The sequence below is a fragment of the Drosophila nasuta genome, chromosome X (genome assembly GCF_023558535.2).
Source record: "Drosophila nasuta strain 15112-1781.00 chromosome X, ASM2355853v1, whole genome shotgun sequence".
In the NCBI taxonomy this organism is placed as follows: domain Eukaryota; kingdom Metazoa; phylum Arthropoda; class Insecta; order Diptera; family Drosophilidae; genus Drosophila; species Drosophila nasuta.
Window position 1 is genome coordinate 18,516,038 of NC_083459.1, and position 17,758 is coordinate 18,533,795.

Here is a 17,758-nt window from a genome sequence, read left to right on the forward strand (position 1 = left end):
AGAAAATGCTTCCAAAAGTTAATAATAAATAATAAGCAACTTGTGAAGAAACCTATTTGATCATTTTTTTAAATATATAGTTATCATTTTATAAAAGAAACTTACTAAATAACTATAATATAATATTGTAGTGCAATAAAATGTAATATAAACAATAAAGATTGAATCGAAAGGCAACAAAATGATGCAAGAAGCCGCTCCCATAAATATGCAATGATATCACAACCGGAAATAAAAGACCCTACGTTGTTCATTTACAGGGTATTAAAACGCGATATCACACAACTAACAACATGGGTTAACTGAGCTGTAAAATATTAATACCCGCCTCGCTAAACTTTATAATCGCCACTCTATAAATTTATGCAAGTCAGCGCACGCTGAGACACTTGCTCTTATTCTTCCTCATCGTCTAGCAGAGCACCACAACAATAGCATAGTTGGGTATATGGTCTGGGCAACAGTTGCCAACGGGGAACCGTCTCGAAATGTTGACAAAATAAATAAATAATACAAGAGAAAACAAAAATTGCGTTTTTTATATGACGGTTTAGGTTCTTAAGTTTCGTAGTCCATAGTTCAGTTAATGCTCTGAAATTTCATCAAATGGTGAAGGTGTTTTCAAGGGTAGAAGATCTGCATTCATATCATTTTTGGGAATTACGAGAATCGATTTATTTCTTTTTTTTGCCGATCTGAGATAAGAAGTTCGATATACAGTTTTTTTTTTGTATTTTGTTATAATAATACAGAAGTTCTTAGCATAGACTGAAAACTACGAATTAGAAAAAAAAACACAGTATTCAATTAATGATACACAAAATTTTGAAATCGATGGGGGAAAACACGAGAATGAATTGCAGGAAACCTTCTTCAGGCATATTCATTTGTGTATGTATGTATGTATGTAACAATAATGTACGATTTTCATAATATAGTATGTATTGTATAAATATATGTATCTCTGTAAATTGCAGCGTACTTGCAGATGCATTTGTATCTATGTACATTTCATCTCACTCTATCTCTCTCTTTTTCTCTCGTTCACTCGCTCTTTGCTTTATCCATTGTGTATTTGCCATACTCTTCGGATGCATGGACAATTACTTGCACTTTCGAAACACAGCAATCGTATTTATCTATTACGGAGAAGCTTACGGTTTATGATGATTTAGGTGTACTCTTATGGTATAACAAAAAGCCATGTAGTGAGATAGTTAAGACCGACATGCTGATAATATTTACACGAAAACAAGAACACGTAAAAGAGTTAAGCTAAACGCAATGATTTGACTTAAGAATATCATCTTATATACACATATACAGATACAAAGATACTCATACTTGAATACAGCAGAGATACGGATACGGATGCGGATACGTTAGATAGCGTTTTTAATTGGCAAAACGTTTTTACGTTTACGTCAACACATCGAAGTTGAACAACAAAAGTCTAACACCAATTACTTTATAGGTAAGTGTAACTTATTTTTAAAAGAGTACAAAGATATATATTTCTTTCTTTTTTTTGCATTGCTGATAAACCGACAATACCAGACGTCAACAATCTTAATCGCATTTTGACTATATACTATATATCAATCAACGTTCATCATCGAAACATTTGCATTTCCAAATTCGTTATGCCCGCCATAAACGTTATTAAGTTAAATTCCAAAATACATGTATCAATTAAATAGCTCTCTATATTCTTTCATAACTTCAAGTCCATGTGAGAACACAAAAAAAAAAGAAAACAAAAACATAATTGAATTATAATTATTTAGAAATAAGAATTAAACACTCTACAAACGTATTGCAATCGTATGTTCATGTCATTTATACAAAGTTATGGAAGAAATAAATGGTTAAGAGCTATATCGCTATGCAAAAAACATACACACAGAATAAATACATTTGCAAATCATGTAAATTCCGATTCAATTTGCAATTCAAAACGATCTTCCATCGAAATTCTACACACTTTGTTTTTGTTTTATGTATATACATAAATATATATATACACATATATATATAGCATATATAGATCTGAATTCGCACATATTCTGGATATTGTGGATTGTGTCTTTTTGTTGTTCAAAATTGAAATGGCGGCGTATCGCGACAGGTGTGCGCATCCATTGGTGTGATGACCACATGCAGGGAGAGCGTATTGCGCTGATTCCCAGTCAGATGGGGACTCAAATAGGGCGATGTATGCTCCAGCTCCTCGTATGGCAATAGATTATCCAAATTGATGACACGCGCCTCATCCGAAAAATACTCTGTTCGCTCCACAACGGTTCGTATGTGCGGAATTTGATTTTGCACTCCAACAATGAGCACAGCAATCTATAAATTTCAATTTCACATTAATTGTTATTTAAGTGTAATGCAGTGAACGCACCTTGAAGCGCTCCTCCTCGATGTTGTTGTGCTTGCAGGTGACTCGCAATCGCACCGTGTTTAGTGAGCAGCCGGGCACATCCTCGCCACACACCATTTTGGCCTTATTGTACTTGACTCCGCGCGGAAAGAATTCGATTTCCCAAGTCATGCAGGGATCTAAAAGTGTACAAAACATCAAGATGAAAATAACTGCTTTTCACGAAATTCATATATGTTAGAAAATAACAAATTTTACAATATATCAGATATATCATCAGATATTTCAGATCCTTTACTAGAAATATTTCATTCTGTGGTGAAATGTATTGGAATAATAACGGGAAATATAAGCACACATAGCAATAAACTTTATAATATCTAATAAGCGTAACGAATTTTTGGATGACTTACAGAATTCATTTCAGCTTGTCAACAAGTATTAAAATAGACTTTCTAACAACTTCGTAGAAATTGTGTGCAAATTATTGTGGAATATTATACATAGAATTGTGTTCAAATAATTATCCGAATTGTGCCGAATTAAGCAAATTACTAAACAAGTAAGTCACTTTACAATATATAAAAATGGCACGTATAATAATTGAATGCAAATTGGAAAATGTCAACACTCACCATCCTCAGTCTCGGCGATATGACGTTGCGAAAAGAAGCAGGTTACATAATTCTTATAGTCCTCAATCTCATCAAAGTTGGGCACATCGATGCCCACACTCCACGTATCGTTCCAATAGAGACGTGGCGTAAATTGCAGCTCCCCGCACTCCGAATAGCGCACCTCACGCACCCGATCCTCCTGCCCAGATTGATAGCTCATACCGATGGCAATGCGCTCAACGAGGAACTTATTGTGATACTTAATCAACGGCACACACATCAATTTTGATAGCTCGGTGGGTGTCATCATCCCGAAACGTATATGCATCACCGTCTGTTCGATGAGCTCCACAAAGCTGCTGGCCTTCTTTTCGGCGCTCAGATTGCTGGTGGCCTCGATGAGATCGTGACGATGCAGTAGCCACGTCTGCAATATGTTAAACAATTTGTACTCGCTGGCGACAACAATGTCATTCTGCTGCAACAGCAATTGCAATATGGCCGGATCCATATCAACGAAATCCTTCGATTCAGCGACCATGCCCAGATTCCATTTGAGAAAACGCTTCAACGTTTCGGTGAGATCATTATGCGTGGGCGTAAATGACAATGTATATTGTAACCATGAGACCAAATAGCCACTGGTAGCCGCCTTCGCCACATGCTTCATCATATAGCCAACGCACAGTTCGATGAGGTCGCGTACATTGTATTTATCGGATAATGCCAGCATTGGCATCACCGTCTGCAGCGCCACCTCAATGTGGCCCACATACAGATACTTGATGAACTGTGGAAAAACCGCCGAACAGCAGGCTTCCTCGTGCAGCTCAATGACACGCTTGCTGCACTCATTCCACTCCGGGTTCATGAGCATCACCTGAAAGACATCGCTGCTGGCGCAGAGAATGACACGATGAGCCGGATACTCGTTGCCATCGACCAGCAGCACAATGTCCGACATCAGTTTGTCCGCATACAGATGCGCAATCTTGTTCAGCACGCTATTCGCATCGATCATCTGTTTATCATAAACAAGGATTAGTTACATGTAAAGTACCATATACAATGTATATCTATGTAGTTGGTTGTCTTGTTCTTGAGGAATATGCATACTCACTGTGCTAGCGCCATCCTGTGCCTCGTCTGTTTCCAGGCATTTGCGTCGCTTGGCATCCTGATCCTCGTTGAGGGGCGTTGTGGTGCCTTCGCTGCCACCATTTGTGGTCGCCACTGGATTTGCATTGTTATTGCCACTGGCACAATTTGCAGCATCGCCAGCTGCCACAACACCAACAGCAGGTGCCGCAGCTCCAGCTCCAGCGGCTCCAGCTGATGCGCCAGCAGCTACAGCACCGCCACCAGCAACAGCAGCTGCTGCGGCTCCTGCAACGCCACCTCCAGCTGCAGCAGCACCTCCTCCACCTGCTCCACTTCCGCCTCCACCTCCACCTCCACCAACAGCTCCAGCTCCAGAGGCAGCCGCGCCTCCGTTAATATTTGCGTTCATAAAAAAACTTTACACGCGTTCCGTTTGGAATTCTCAGTGTGGCCGAAAATAAATGGAATCCCACTGCTCCTCCCACACACACACTCGCACACACACACACAAAGCTTTAAATCGAATGCCGAGTTGAGTTTGCCTGGAACAGCAGCCTTGCAGCACATTGGGGCCCAATTGGGTTCACATCAATTTACCAGCTATGATGATAGAAAACAACAAATTGCGTTTGTGTGACTGTGTGACCGTGCACATGCTAAGCCAAAAATGCCAAAAACATCACAAAGTAATTGCTATCGTTAATCAAACGATAAATTTCTCAGTAAATCGAATTCAAATGGTTATCAAATGAAAAAATAAATTATTGTTGTTAATTATAGTTAATGATAAACAAAAAGTGCATATTATATGAAATTCTACTACTATTTATACGTTAATACTGAAGGCTAATCTAATATAATATAATGCATATTTTAAACTATTACTAAAAATAAAGTATTTTTTAATAATAGGAAAAAATAAACACAATTTTTTTTTTTAAATATAATAATTTATAATTGTATTATCAAGCTAAGTCTCCGCAGCATTAAAAATAAAATAATGAATTCTCTCAAAATCCAGACTAAAACCATATTTACAACTTTAAATATTTTTCTTAGCCCGATCTTGTGTGCTTTTTATAATTGAAAAGTGAATTTTAATAAATAATAGGCCTTTAAATACATTTTGATTGTTTTTATTCATAAAAGTTCTAAACAATTATGGAGTTTAATAATTATTTAATGAATCATAATATAATGATTAACTTTATTAACAAAACGTTCAGCGAATAAATTGCGCAGAAAATGTAATACTCATATATATGGTCACAAGTAAAAATGACCCGTAATATTTGGTAAATAATTGTCAACACATTCCATATTCCATTCCCAAATTGGTTTTATTTTATTTATTTCGTTTGAGCTATATATTATTAGACATTTTTTTTTAAACTAAACTCAATATTTAATGTGAGTCTCGAAAGTTGAGATCAAACATGCCAGATATCTATTTAAATGTTCGTATCCTTGCCTTCTAGTACATATCATGTAAATAATAGCAGCAATTTTATAAATTGTTCTACCTCAAGTCTATTAAAGTTTCAACTGTGATTGTTTATTTATAGATATTTGGCACATGTGAACAAAACTCGCAAATTACATCACAAAAGAAAAAAAATATAGTAGTAAAAAAATAAACACTCGGAATAAAAAATAACTATAGCGAAACAGATGAAATTAAAATAGTATCAAACATTTGCTGTTGTTTTGTTTCAAATGGATGACAACGCGTTCCAAGATGGCACGACTTGGCTGTCTTGATGAACATACAGAAATTATGTTACTTTGGCGATGGCGATGATGGTGATGCTGATGTTGATAATGATGCTGATGATGTTGATCTTGATCTTGACATTCGTATGCGTGTGTGCTGTGAATTTGTTCAGTGTTTGATAATTGCAGCAAGCTCAAAGTTCATCGTGTCCAATGAATTTCTTGATGTACGCCTGCAATTCTGGCAATGAACGGCTTCCATTGTATTCATTCTGTCGCTTGCCATTCTTGTAGAGGAACAGCGTCGGATAACCCTCCACCTGCTGATCAATGCAGATCTGTTTGTTCTCCGGCGTTGTGCAATCCACCTTGGCAATCACAATATTCGATTCCGTGGACACGGTATCCGTGGCCAATTGCTCCCAAGTGGGCTGCAGTTTCTGGCAATGTCCACACCATGGTGCATAGAATTTGATGAACGTGATGCCATCGGCAGTTGCCTTCTCGAACTCCGAATCGCCGCTCAGCTGCAGCACAGTATTCTTTTTAGCCTCATCCTTGGCGTCATCTTTCTTCGCTGCATCGCCACTTTTGCTAGGTGTCCCAATCATTTTCTCCACATAGGCGGTGAGCGTCTCCAGATCGCGTGCGCCAGCATACTTCTCAATTTTCTTGCCATCCTCAATCCAGAGCATGGTGGGATAACCTTTTACCTCAAAGTCCTGGCAAACGGAACGATACTGCGTGCAATCAACTTTGGAAATTGTCACATCACTCTCCTTGATCAACGCCTGGGCCAATTTCTCCCAAGTGGGTGCCAAACGCTAAAATAAATGAAAATCTCCCATTAGTTTTTATTGCAAAATTAAAGAATAGTTATGACAATTTTACCTGACAATGACCGCACCAGGGTGCAAAGAACTTGACGAAATGATTGCCATTGGACACGTGCTTGGCAAAGGTCTCCTCGGTGAGTTCAACCACCTTGCCAGCATTTGGATTTGCCTCCAAAGCCTTCTCTTCACTCAAATCCTCCTCGCCCACTGTGTTAAGCTCCTGATTGATAAAATCGGTAATTGCGGGCAAATCGCGGGTGCCCTTGAACTTGATGGACTCCGTTTCGCCCAATTTGAAGAGACGCAATGTGGGATAACCGGTGACTTGGTGATCGGCACAAAGCGATTGATGTTTGGTGCAATCCACGCGAGCAATGGTCACCTTGGGTTCATCGACATTCATGATTTCGGCCAACTGTTCCCACAGTGGATGCAATCTTGTGCAGTGTCCACACCTGCAAGACGCAAAAAGAATTCGTACATACAAATATAGAAGTAAAACAACAAAAGACAATCTATAATATTTATGTATGTTCTATATTGAAAGATCTCGATAAGCGTACGCTAGCTTATCAGTCAATAAAAACAAAGACTGATTTGGAAAAAAGAATAATGGCTTGGCAATAATTACTCAACTTGGGCTCGTTTTCTCAACGCACACAGTTAAGAAAAAGAGGAAATGGATTTTCTTAAGATTTCATCAGTAAATTAATTCCTAATTATCGGACAGACTCGACTTAAAAGTTTAACGGCTCAATAGCGAGCTATTTAGAAACAGAATTTCAAATTAAAGCATTATCCTACTTTATTAAGTTACGGACTTGCATAAAGACAGTCGCATTGTTGTTATCTGAACAATAGCAAATTATCGCTTTAACTCGAGTTCGAGAAACGGACGCTAAGTGGCATAACTTAAGAGACTATCGTTCAAGTTAGGGGGGAAGTTTAAAAATAGAGAGGAAAACATAAAGTATGACGACGATTCGAGCCTAATCATATTCCGAGTTGAAATATTCAGTTTGTCAAATTTGGACACGTATTCCGCTCCACGTAAAGTGAAACTTTTGTTTTTGTTGTTGCTTGGATAAGACACAAAGCAAATCATCATTAACTGACGTGTTCTTAAATATAAGTTGTCCAATATTAGTCATAGCCCGTGTGACATTTTTAAATCAATAACTAATTATCTTAAGCACTTGCATAGAAATAAGCAATTAATCTATATTTGTTTATTAAGTTCGTAATCTTAAATGATCAAATAATGTCTATTATCAAAGTCTATCATAAAGTTAACTTTTAGCAATCAATGAAAAAGTGAATAATACAAATCAAAAAATAGATATTTTATAATCGAAAATAAAAATAATAAGAAAGTATGAAATAATATCATCATCAAAATCATACTTTACTTGAATAAACTTATAATGTCAATCTATTTGAATATAACATATGCAAATATATACCATAAAAATAAAAAACAGATCATTAAATAAATTAATAAATAATTAAAAGTAATAATAATTATACTTGAACAATCTAATAATCTATTTGAAAAAGCTGCAATATAAAGAACTGTATTATCGCTAAGTAACTTAAGCAGAGTTAAGTTTCTTGTAAATAAATAAAACATACGTGTTGAAATGCATGACAAGTCGACAATTGAAATATTTGAAAAGAGACTTCAACTACATAATATTAGTGTTGCTTTACTCCAATAATAAATGCTATTTAATATTGTAAGCTGATAACAACTACGAGACGCTTTTTGCCGGTCAACGAACGCCACATACATTATTAGTACATGTATTAGTTTCGTCCATAGTGTCTGTCTGTGTGTGTGAGTGTGTGGGGGGCTGACTAAGTATGCATGTGTATGTGCATGTCTTTGTGTGCGTGTGTAATCTTGTAGTATTTGTCAATCAGAGACGCGGGTTCTTCACTTTTCTCAAAACAAAGCCCCCGTTTGACCATTTGAAGCGTCCTTATCATAAATACGTTATAGTACGTGTACAATTCCCGAATAATGACAAATATGAAAGTATATCAAATGACTGCGTCAATATGACACCAAAAACTTAGAACAAAAGCAAAAGCAGCTGTTGCTGCCCAAACCAATGTATGCAAAGCTTGCTTAATTATTTAGTTGATTTGTGTCAGTCAACAGGGAAATGCGCGTGTGTGTGTGTTTGTTTGTACACTTGCTTAGAAGTGCTCACAAATTTATATACACACGCATGTATGCGTGCTCATGTGTATGTACGTTTGTGTAGAGTTATGTATATTGTGTATACAGATGTTTTAAAGTCTGCGTGGCCGCAACAACAACAACAACAACAGCGTCATTTATTTGCCGGCCATGGCCGAAAAAAACTCAAAAATTCTGCCAAGTTGCCAAATTAAGGCAGAATATACATATGCATTTTTTTTCTTTTTTTGGATGTTCTTGCGATTTTGTATTTTATAGCTTACCATGGCGCAAAAAATTTGACAAATACATTGCCGGTTGCGATAACCTCGTCAAATGTTTCCGGGTCCAATTCGATGGCGAAATGTTTTTCATCGGCCGCTTGTTTTTTGCTCCTCCTCTTTGGCATTTGCCACAAATGGTGACAGGCTTAAAGCACAAATGCCAGCTAGCAGTGGTATGTATGATTTGAATAACATTTTCGACTGTTTCCAAATTGTTAATTGTATTTGCACTTAAATACTACACACAACACCACCACACTATTCTTCTAAATGGATGAATTCAGACTTTTTGTTTCTCAAAAAAAAAAAAGCTTTCTGGTGTGACCACAAGCAAGTTTTGAAAATATACGTTTAAACGCCGATAGAACATACCAAATGAAGTAAATAAATGTGACCATTGAGCTGAAGAGTATTTTATGACCATTCATATTTTTGCGCCCAAAACAGAATTCAAGATTATACATTTTTATTATTGAAAAACTTAAAAATATTTGAAAAGGTATTTATTTTTAAGAAGCTATATTAAACACCTGTGTCAGTCTTTACGACACGGTCTTTTTGAACGCATACATAATACTATGAACGATTACAATTTCAAAAATTATCGATACTTGTTTCAAAAGTACTCGATGACAGTTCATGATGTTAAATTTGAAACTTCTAACGAAATTATTTTTAAATTTTCAAAGTAATTAAGAAGATTCAATTTGTTGTGGTACAAATACACGTGGACCATATAGTTTATTCAATTTATATTAATGCATGCAGTCCATGCTCAACCCACCCACTATGAAAAAACGGAATTATAATAAAAAAAAACAGTTTAAAACCGTTTCTAATTGATATACAGGTATTTCGAAATGAAATTGTATGTAACAATTTGTAGGATAGAAACCAGAATTATATCAGTTAACTCATTTTTTTGTTGTTTTGCTTTTTTATGTTTATGATAAAAACAATAACGTACATATTACCGAACAACCAAACAACTTTATCGAGCATATAGTATTCTTTCTCAGTCTACGATCCCTCGTCTTTTTTTTAAGTTTTCTACAAGTTAACTAGCTGCAGCTGCTGCTTTTGTTGTTTGTTCCACACTTTCTTGTGAGTATTGAAAGTCCTTTTGTTGTCCTGGGGACCTGAGCAAGAAGAAGCTAGATTCAAGAGAATATATGAAGGGATGGGTAGGGGACCTTTGTTGTTTGTGCTACGATGGAAACAGTCTTGGGATGGGGATATTTTGTACCATAACAATAATAGCACTTTTGTTTACTTTGTTGCCGGACAAAGTAGTGTGTAGAATTAACATTACTATTTTTCTTTGCTCTCTCTTTTGTTTGTTTCGCTCTCTCTCTTTCTCTTTCTCTTGTTGTCACTCTCTTATTAACATGTACATATATCGATTGCAATTTGTTTTGATTTTCGTGTCTGTCTTCTCGATTTGAATTGTGAACTTAACAAAAAAAAACAAACACACTCTGAGCTCAATAACTGGATGCGCCAATCATTTTGCGTATCTGCTCGAATGACAACCAAAAGGTTAAGGACCACGGTGCCATGCGTATCCAGCAGGGCAGGAAACCTTTGTAGAGCGCAACAAATCCTTCCTTGGCCACCGTTTGACGCAAACAATCCACCGAACCGCGATACAGCAAACCCCTAGACAATGTTGTTAGAGAATTCATCGATTAAAATGAGATAAACTATGAGATTATCTATCTACCTTAGCCTACTTACCGTCCCAGCTCGTCTGTCGGTTGATTCATGATCCGTGTCTTGACCACATCCGCGGGTGTGCCCATTATGGCCGCCACAAAACCGGCACAAATCGAGGCAAGGACATGCACCGTATGGCAATCGGGCATTTGCAGGCGATGCATAATCAGATGCTTGATCGTATCGTATGTGGTCAGATCACCGAGATTAACAAGCGCCGCCCGTTGCACATTCGGTATGCTGCCCTTCCACAGACCCTTAACACCGCCGCGTTGGATAATCTGACGGAAGGCATGCGCGGCGCCATGAACGCGCGGCGCATCGCCCATCAGACGACGACGGCCCTCCATTTGTATTTGGACCTTGACCAGATCGGCGGGCGAGGCGAGCCATTGAGCCACAGCGCCGGCGGTGACGCCGCACAGCGCTGATTTCCACACGGGCAGCGCCTGGGTGCCGTTCTGGGTGAACTCCTTGCGCATCAGATCATAGCTGCAGATGCGCACGCCACTGTCGAGGAGGAGACGAGATTAGTTCATCGCGTTCTTGCCAAAATATTGTTTCGATTGCTAATTGCAGGCCTTCGCAGTCGCCAGGATGCGAATTCTCGTGGTTAAATGTTTTCTTGAATTGTTTTTTTTTTTTTTGTTTTTGTGCCCACCTATAGACGACGTGTCTGTAGAGCGCCGGCGTCACGCCCTGCCACAATTTGAGAGCGCCCTCCTCGCGTACAATGCCAAAGGCGGTGGCGACCATGCCGCGATATTGCATCTGGTGGTTATATTGGGGGTGTGGGTTTTGTTGTGGTTACATAATATCTTGTAGTTCATTCATCGAACATAGTAAATGCCCAAAATATATAGGTTTCACATTTAAAACACACAAACACACACACACACAGTACAAACATACATACAGAGACAGAGATAATGGGGAATAATGGGTGGACGGGGGTTGGTGGGGAATTATGAATGGCCTTGAGCAGTCAGCTGAACTGAAAAATCTACTATGCCTCTCTATCTCTTGACACACCCCACAAAATCAATTTGCCAAAAAACACCTCCAAATTAAATTAGATTTAAGCGCTGTGCAAGCTTATCAAAGTTGTTGTTGTTTGTTTAGGCTGATAATGGAACACTGTGAGGTCCAAAAATAATATGTGTAGATATGTTAATCTTCGAATTGCAACAAATTTGCACTTATCTAAGGCACACCGAAGCGTGCAATACCCTTGCAGCAAATTAAGAAAGCGCCGATTGTAAATTTGAATTGTTATCGTAATCGAAGCTCAAACGCTATCAAGAACTGCACTAAACGTTGATTTTACTAGTTTGAGTGTCGGACAGACGGATGAACGGATGAAAGTTAAGAAGAAGAGTACAGATGATGGGGCAGGGGGGCGGTGGGAATGGGGCCACTGCAAGGGTATAAGTAATTAGAGAAGCCGGGATTAAAGCCAAGGCATGCATAAGAGACCGTTATAACAACGACAAAGGGTTAACACTTTTACATTTAATGAGACATTTAAAAAACATTGAAAGTAATAAACTTACATTTGCTTTGGCACCGCCAGCAACACTGGCCACACTGGCCGCCTCGCCTTGGATCTGCAGACGGGTCTTGGTGAGATCAAGCGGGTAGGTGGCCAATTCGGCTATGGATGCGGCCACCACAGATACCACATAGGTGCAGGCAAATGAATCTGCATAATCATATTTCACAGGTCGCAGCTGATGGCGTCCACTCGAAGTGGTACTGTTACTGCTGCTGCTGTTGTTGTTGGCTGTCATTGCCGCTGCTCCTTGGACTGTGCTCGCATCTGAGCTGGGCACACTGCCGGATGTGGTGATGGCAGCAGCGGCAGCGGCTGCTGTTGTAATTGTTGCTGGCATTTCTGGCTGCAAAAGTTGAAAGCTTTGTTAATATTTGAATGCATAATAGCAAAACACACAAAACATAGCACGTTTCTTTGATTTTTGGGGGCTGGCCAAAATAATAAAGTTTGCTAATTTATAGAACACAGATATATGTAGATACATATGTATGTAGATCGAGAGGTCGCGTGACTTGCTCTATAACCAAATGAGAAAGTTGGTGTTTGGCGAACAAATCCAGTTGGGTTGGTTGGCAATGTGTTGCCAAATGCTGCTGCTGCTGTTCAAGGATGCTGTGCGCATCATTTTTTTTCGTTTTGCTCAATTTACATAACTCGAAACAAACAACAACAACATAAGCCAAAAACGGCAACGGTTGCCAACGACGTCAATGTGAGACCAAACAAAAACAACAAAAAACAAAAAGAAACAAGCAGTACCAAAATTAGTTTAGTTTTTTAGCTTGCCTTTATTTTGTTTTTTTTGTTTGTTTTTTTTTTTAGTCCGTGGGCTCAACGCCGTATTTCGGCGCTTTATATTCACTTAAACGCCAGCGTTAATCGTCTGCTCATTGCAAAATTGATTTCAGTGTGTATATTTGTTTATCAGTAAATGTGTGTGTGTACTTTATGGACTCTTATCAATTGTGCATCAATAAAACAAAAAAAATTATAAATATGTGTGTCACAGAAAAACAAAAACAAACCCAAAACTGGCGACAGTGTTGCACAGCTGTTCAAAGGCGGCCAACAGCAGCAATGTGCCCGCAGTGTTGAATGCTTCAAAAATATACCAAACAGCTCAAAGAAGCTGCATAAATTGTGGCGCTGTACACAAAAATATAACACCCAAGTGTATCGATGTAAACAAACATGTCAAACAGTCAAAATACGTTAAAGTGTACAAATATAATTTACACAAAACAAGACAAACTGAAATTTGATTGTTTACTGTCTGCAATGTGACCAGCATCGTGCCGCATACCGCGTCTATCGATAGACAAACTAACCATTATTAACTAGCGATGACAGATGGGTGGGCATAGAAAACAGCTGTTTTATGACTAAATCATCGGCCTTACTTTTCAAAAACTGGCTCTGCGTCCGCTGCCTGCGTTTTATTTACTATGCACTAAGCGTTCGCTCGCTGTTGATTACTTCATAGACAGAGCGATACTTGAGCAGCTACCAGCCCCTTAAAAAATTCGCGAAAGAAACTACGATTGCAACAATAAAGCGTAATAGACCAAGTTACGAAATCAATAAAAAAAACAAGTGATAAAAGTACGTAAGTAGTTTTCTGACATACGGTGATGTTTATTGTAACATGTTTATTTCGTATGTGTGCTTGTGTTTGTGTGGGTGTGTGTTTGTGTGTAGGACAGCAACGCAATGAGCAAAACAGAGACAGCAGCAACTGCGGCGAAGGCGACAACGTCGACGTCAACGACGACGCCCAAAGCAGCAGAGACGAATGCGCGCCAACAGCTGGAAACGTATCGCGTCTATGTGGTCACCTGGAATGTGGGAAGTCGCTTTCCCGACAACATTTCGCTACGCCAGCTGCTGGGATTGCACGACGATGCCAGCGGCGATGCTGCTGATTATTTGCCCGATATTTATGCCATCGGATTGCAGGAGGTGAACGCCCAGCCACAGCAGCAGGTGCTGGGACTCTTCAAGGAAGACCCATGGACGCATAAGGCAAAGAAATTGTTGCGTTTCTACAATTATGTCGCTGTGAAGACGGAACAAATGCAGGGATTACTATTAACCATGTTTGTGCGTCGGCCACATGTGGAGCACATCAAGGACATGGAGGCGGAATTTACACGTACCGGTTTTGGTGGCATTTGGGGCAACAAGGGAGCGGTGAGTGTACGTTTCACACTCTACGGTTGCGGCTTGTCGTTCGTTGTTGCCCATTTGGCGGCTCACGATCATCAGCTGGACGAACGGATTGAGGACTATAAGCAAATACTCGAGAACCATCATTATCATGTGAAGCGTTATCGCGAGATCTACGATCATGATTATGTCTTTTGGTTTGGTGATCTCAACTTTCGGCTGCAGGGCACCGATACCTCCGCCGAGGTGCGCGAAGCGTTGCGCGACGATCGCTTACATGACGCGCTCATCAAGCGCGATCAGTTGTTCGAGGTGCGCGAGAAGACGCAACAAGCATTCCAGGTGATGCACGAAAGGCTACCCGCCTTTCCGCCCACCTTCAAGTTCAAGGAGGGCACCTCCGAGTACGATCTGAAGCGTCGTCCGGCGTGGACGGATCGCATTATGTATGCGGTGCAACCGTCGAATCGCCAGCCAGGCATGCAGCTGGCCATTGAGCAGTGCTCGTATAAATCGCATCCCGCCTACAGTATAAGTGATCACAAGCCGGTCACAAGTGACTTCACCATCAAACTGTATCCGAATTATCGGGAACCAGGTGTGCAATTCACTCCGCCATCCGTTTGGCGCATGGGCAACGAGAATACCGTGGAGTATCGCAAGCAACCGGAGTTTGAGGAGGGACCCAACGATTGGATCGCCATCTATGCCACCGACTATGCCAGTCTGGCCGATTATGTGGCCTACGAGTATGTGAATCAGGCCGAATCGCCCACATCATCCGATTCCAATCCGGATCGGGATCACTTCGAAACTCCGGGGCCGACACCGCGTCGCACTAGACGGCATCAGCATCGCAATCAGCAGCGTTTGCGTCGCCAGCAGGAGGCCAACGAGGAGCTGGTGCGTCTGGATTTCGCCGATGACATCGATTTGCGTCACGGCGAACAATATTTGCTGGTCTATTTCCGCAGCACAGGATTGCGCGGTGTCACCAGCATCGCCGGCATCTCGAGCACATTTGTGGCCGAGAAGCGAAGCGGTTCTCCTCATCGCACCGAATACCATGTAGACTAGCTGGCAGAGGCATTGGACATTTATATACTTTAGTCGGGAGAGAGTGCTATTATGATGCCTTATGTCTTTTTTATACCAATGTGTAATACGATCAAATTGTAGCCGCATTTCTTAGTTTTTAACAGACTATGTCAAGTGCTTGTTTTTTTTTTTATTATAAACATATATGCATATATGTTTGAACTATATATATACATGTTAAATATTTTGTAAAGTAACAACTGGTGTGCAAAATTTATTTTAAATGTTATACACTGATTTCTTCGACATTTAATAAGGATTAAAGACCCAATACCTCAAGACGAACAACTAACCAAAGTAAATAACGAAGAAATTACAAAATACTACAAAGTATAACATTTTGAATGAATTTTCATGGCCACGTTACTCTTTATACATTTAGCAGCTACGTTTTAATATTGTTTTCAGTGCACATTTCAGCACATCAAATGTGGTATATACATAAATGTTTTTTTTATTATGTTTGTTCATATATAAGAATTTATATATACGACTATATATTTTATATGCAAATACATACACAACTGACCATTTGGAAAGACTGTTTGCTCCAACCCACTTATATACATACATACGTTTGTAACCTACCCACATTTCCATTAAGAAAATTGTTTTTACGATGAGACTCTCACCTATTACACCATACTATATAATATTTAGAGAGTGTTGCGAATTTGGCAGTCTTTTTACCTTATATGGTATTTGTATTAATTTTGTATTTTCTTTTTAATGTTGATGCGAGATTTCTTGCTGTGTTCTCTTAGTCGTGCATTACGGTAATCTTTATTTTTATAAATGATGTGTGTCGATGTCTGCTAAAGCATTTGAAGCATTGCTTCTTTTGTAACCGGTTTTTGCAATGTTCGCATTGTCACACAAACGCTCAATTGCGTCACAATACAAATTGTTGCCACACCTGGGCTGCAGCAGCAGCAGCAGCAGCTCATTACCATACAAAAGCAATGCCAAAGATGACAAATTTTTGAGCTCAGACCAAAAAAGAATTTGGATCAAAGTCCCATCCCAAAACCAAAAAAAAAGAACAGTTGTCTTTTGAATTGTTTATAGTTTTTTATTGTACGGTGATATTAAATGATAAATATATAAATAAAATACATATACATACTATATATAATATAATCATATAGTTGCCAGTGTGCCAGATCGTCATCAGTGTAATGAATGCACTATAGAGTAATACATACTCGTCTTGTATACTAGATAATACACATTCAAGCTATCTATCTATATATGTGGATACCTCCTCTCTCTATATATCTCATCATATAATCGTGTGGGGGCTGCACAAATTGTTTGCTGAGTTTTCAGTTTCGTTATCGTTTAATTGCCCATTTTCAGACAATTTTTTCCGCATTGAATGTTGTGCGCAATAAATTAAAATTAAAAAAACAAAAAAAGAAAAATCATAAAATATAAAACCGAAAGCAAAAAAAAAAAATCGCTCACGCCTCGAAAAATGATTGGGAACGCCTTATAAACAAGCGTTCCATAAATTAACATGAAAGATATTCAAAGAATATATATAGATAACAATTTATAGTATAAATACATATATTTAGTATTCACATTACTTCCCTTTTTATATCATTCGATGGGAGTGCGAGTGCGGATGACTAAAAAGGATTGCAGACTTTTCATTTTCAATTGTTCAATTTAAGAATTGAATACTCAATTAGTTTCATTTCAAGGAGTAAAAGAACAGAGCGCAAAGTTTCGTTACAAACATTTCCTAAAACACTAGCGACTATTATAAACTATACTATACTACATACATCATATATGCAAAACTTAGTTAAATATATTCGTTGTTGATCTTGATATTGTACATGCTTATAAGATATTATATGTATACGAAAGATAAAGATATGCAAAAAATATGCACTGTGGTGTTTGAAATTTCAATTAACAATTTCAATGGTTCAATTACAATACTATATATATATTCTAATTATATACAAATTAATCGCTGACTGTAGATTAGTATCAAAAATAGTACATACTCGTATAAAAAGTATGTTAAATTACAAAATTAGTATAATATTATATATTTGCTGCCTTTTGCCTCAGTCAGTTAGAATTT

At 38.6% G+C, this 17,758-nt stretch overlaps 4 protein-coding genes across 8 annotated transcripts; 1 reads left to right on the top strand and 3 right to left on the bottom strand.

Moving 5' to 3' along the window:
- Positions 1-715: 715 nt before the first annotated feature.
- LOC132796227 (BTB/POZ domain-containing protein 17) lies at positions 716-4,744 on the bottom strand. The gene is made up of 4 exons (XM_060807309.1): positions 4,124-4,744; positions 3,022-4,024; positions 2,408-2,565; positions 716-2,352 (listed from the first exon to the last, which is right to left on the bottom strand). The coding sequence occupies exons 1-4, from the start codon at positions 4,511-4,513 to the stop codon at positions 2,098-2,100; spliced, it is 1,806 nt and encodes a 601-aa protein (XP_060663292.1). The 5' UTR covers positions 4,514-4,744; the 3' UTR covers positions 716-2,097.
- A 681-nt stretch (positions 4,745-5,425) lies between these two features.
- LOC132797182 (thioredoxin domain-containing protein 5 homolog) lies at positions 5,426-9,401 on the bottom strand. The gene is made up of 3 exons (XM_060808728.1): positions 9,123-9,401; positions 6,709-7,108; positions 5,426-6,641 (listed from the first exon to the last, which is right to left on the bottom strand). The coding sequence occupies exons 1-3, from the start codon at positions 9,245-9,247 to the stop codon at positions 6,012-6,014; spliced, it is 1,155 nt and encodes a 384-aa protein (XP_060664711.1). The 5' UTR covers positions 9,248-9,401; the 3' UTR covers positions 5,426-6,011.
- Positions 9,402-9,829: 428 nt separating this feature from the next.
- Positions 9,830-13,513, bottom strand: LOC132797183 (mitochondrial uncoupling protein 4). 5 transcript variants are annotated; one of them, XM_060808730.1, is made up of 5 exons: positions 13,419-13,513; positions 12,392-12,736; positions 11,500-11,609; positions 10,860-11,348; positions 9,833-10,781 (listed from the first exon to the last, which is right to left on the bottom strand). In XM_060808730.1, the coding sequence occupies exons 2-5, from the start codon at positions 12,728-12,730 to the stop codon at positions 10,607-10,609; spliced, it is 1,113 nt and encodes a 370-aa protein (XP_060664713.1). In that variant the 5' UTR covers positions 12,731-12,736; positions 13,419-13,513; the 3' UTR covers positions 9,833-10,606. The 5 variants fall into 5 exon arrangements, with proteins under 5 accessions (XP_060664716.1, XP_060664713.1, XP_060664712.1 ...); XM_060808729.1 differs by lacking the exon at positions 13,419-13,513 and adding an exon at positions 13,180-13,412; XM_060808732.1 differs by lacking the exon at positions 13,419-13,513 and adding an exon at positions 13,339-13,359.
- A 106-nt stretch (positions 13,514-13,619) lies between these two features.
- LOC132797181 (inositol polyphosphate 5-phosphatase K) lies at positions 13,620-17,081 on the top strand. Its single transcript, XM_060808727.1, has 2 exons — positions 13,620-13,995; positions 14,092-17,081. Exon 2 carries the CDS (start codon positions 14,104-14,106, stop codon positions 15,634-15,636), a length of 1,533 nt encoding a protein of 510 aa, XP_060664710.1. The 5' UTR covers positions 13,620-13,995; positions 14,092-14,103; the 3' UTR covers positions 15,637-17,081.
- The last annotated feature ends 677 nt before the right edge of the window (positions 17,082-17,758 follow it).

Excerpts from the sequence above, each read along its gene's own strand:
- LOC132796227 (XM_060807309.1), bottom strand. The coding sequence starts at position 4,513 with ATGAACGCAAATATTAACGGAGGCGCGGCTGCCTCTGGAGCTGGAGCT. Across the intron at positions 4,025-4,123 it reads CACAGGATGGCGCTAGCACA|ATGATCGATGCGAATAGCGT; the intron begins GTGAGTATGCAT and ends TATGATAAACAG. Across the intron at positions 2,566-3,021 it reads TATCGCCGAGACTGAGGATG|ATCCCTGCATGACTTGGGAA; the intron begins GTGAGTGTTGAC and ends GTACACTTTTAG.
- LOC132797182 (XM_060808728.1), bottom strand. The coding sequence starts at position 9,247 with ATGCCAAAGAGGAGGAGCAAAAAACAAGCGGCCGATGAAAAACATTTC. Across the intron at positions 7,109-9,122 it reads GTCAAATTTTTTGCGCCATG|GTGTGGACACTGCACAAGAT; the intron begins GTAAGCTATAAA and ends TGCGTCTTGCAG. Across the intron at positions 6,642-6,708 it reads CCTGGTGCGGTCATTGTCAG|CGTTTGGCACCCACTTGGGA; the intron begins GTAAAATTGTCA and ends CATTTATTTTAG.
- LOC132797183 (XM_060808730.1), bottom strand. The coding sequence starts at position 12,730 with ATGCCAGCAACAATTACAACAGCAGCCGCTGCCGCTGCTGCCATCACC. Across the intron at positions 11,349-11,499 it reads TACAGACACGTCGTCTATAG|TGGCGTGCGCATCTGCAGCT; the intron begins GTGGGCACAAAA and ends CCTCCTCGACAG. Across the intron at positions 10,782-10,859 it reads CCGACAGACGAGCTGGGACG|GGGTTTGCTGTATCGCGGTT; the intron begins GTAAGTAGGCTA and ends AACATTGTCTAG.
- LOC132797181 (XM_060808727.1), top strand. The coding sequence starts at position 14,104 with ATGAGCAAAACAGAGACAGCAGCAACTGCGGCGAAGGCGACAACGTCG.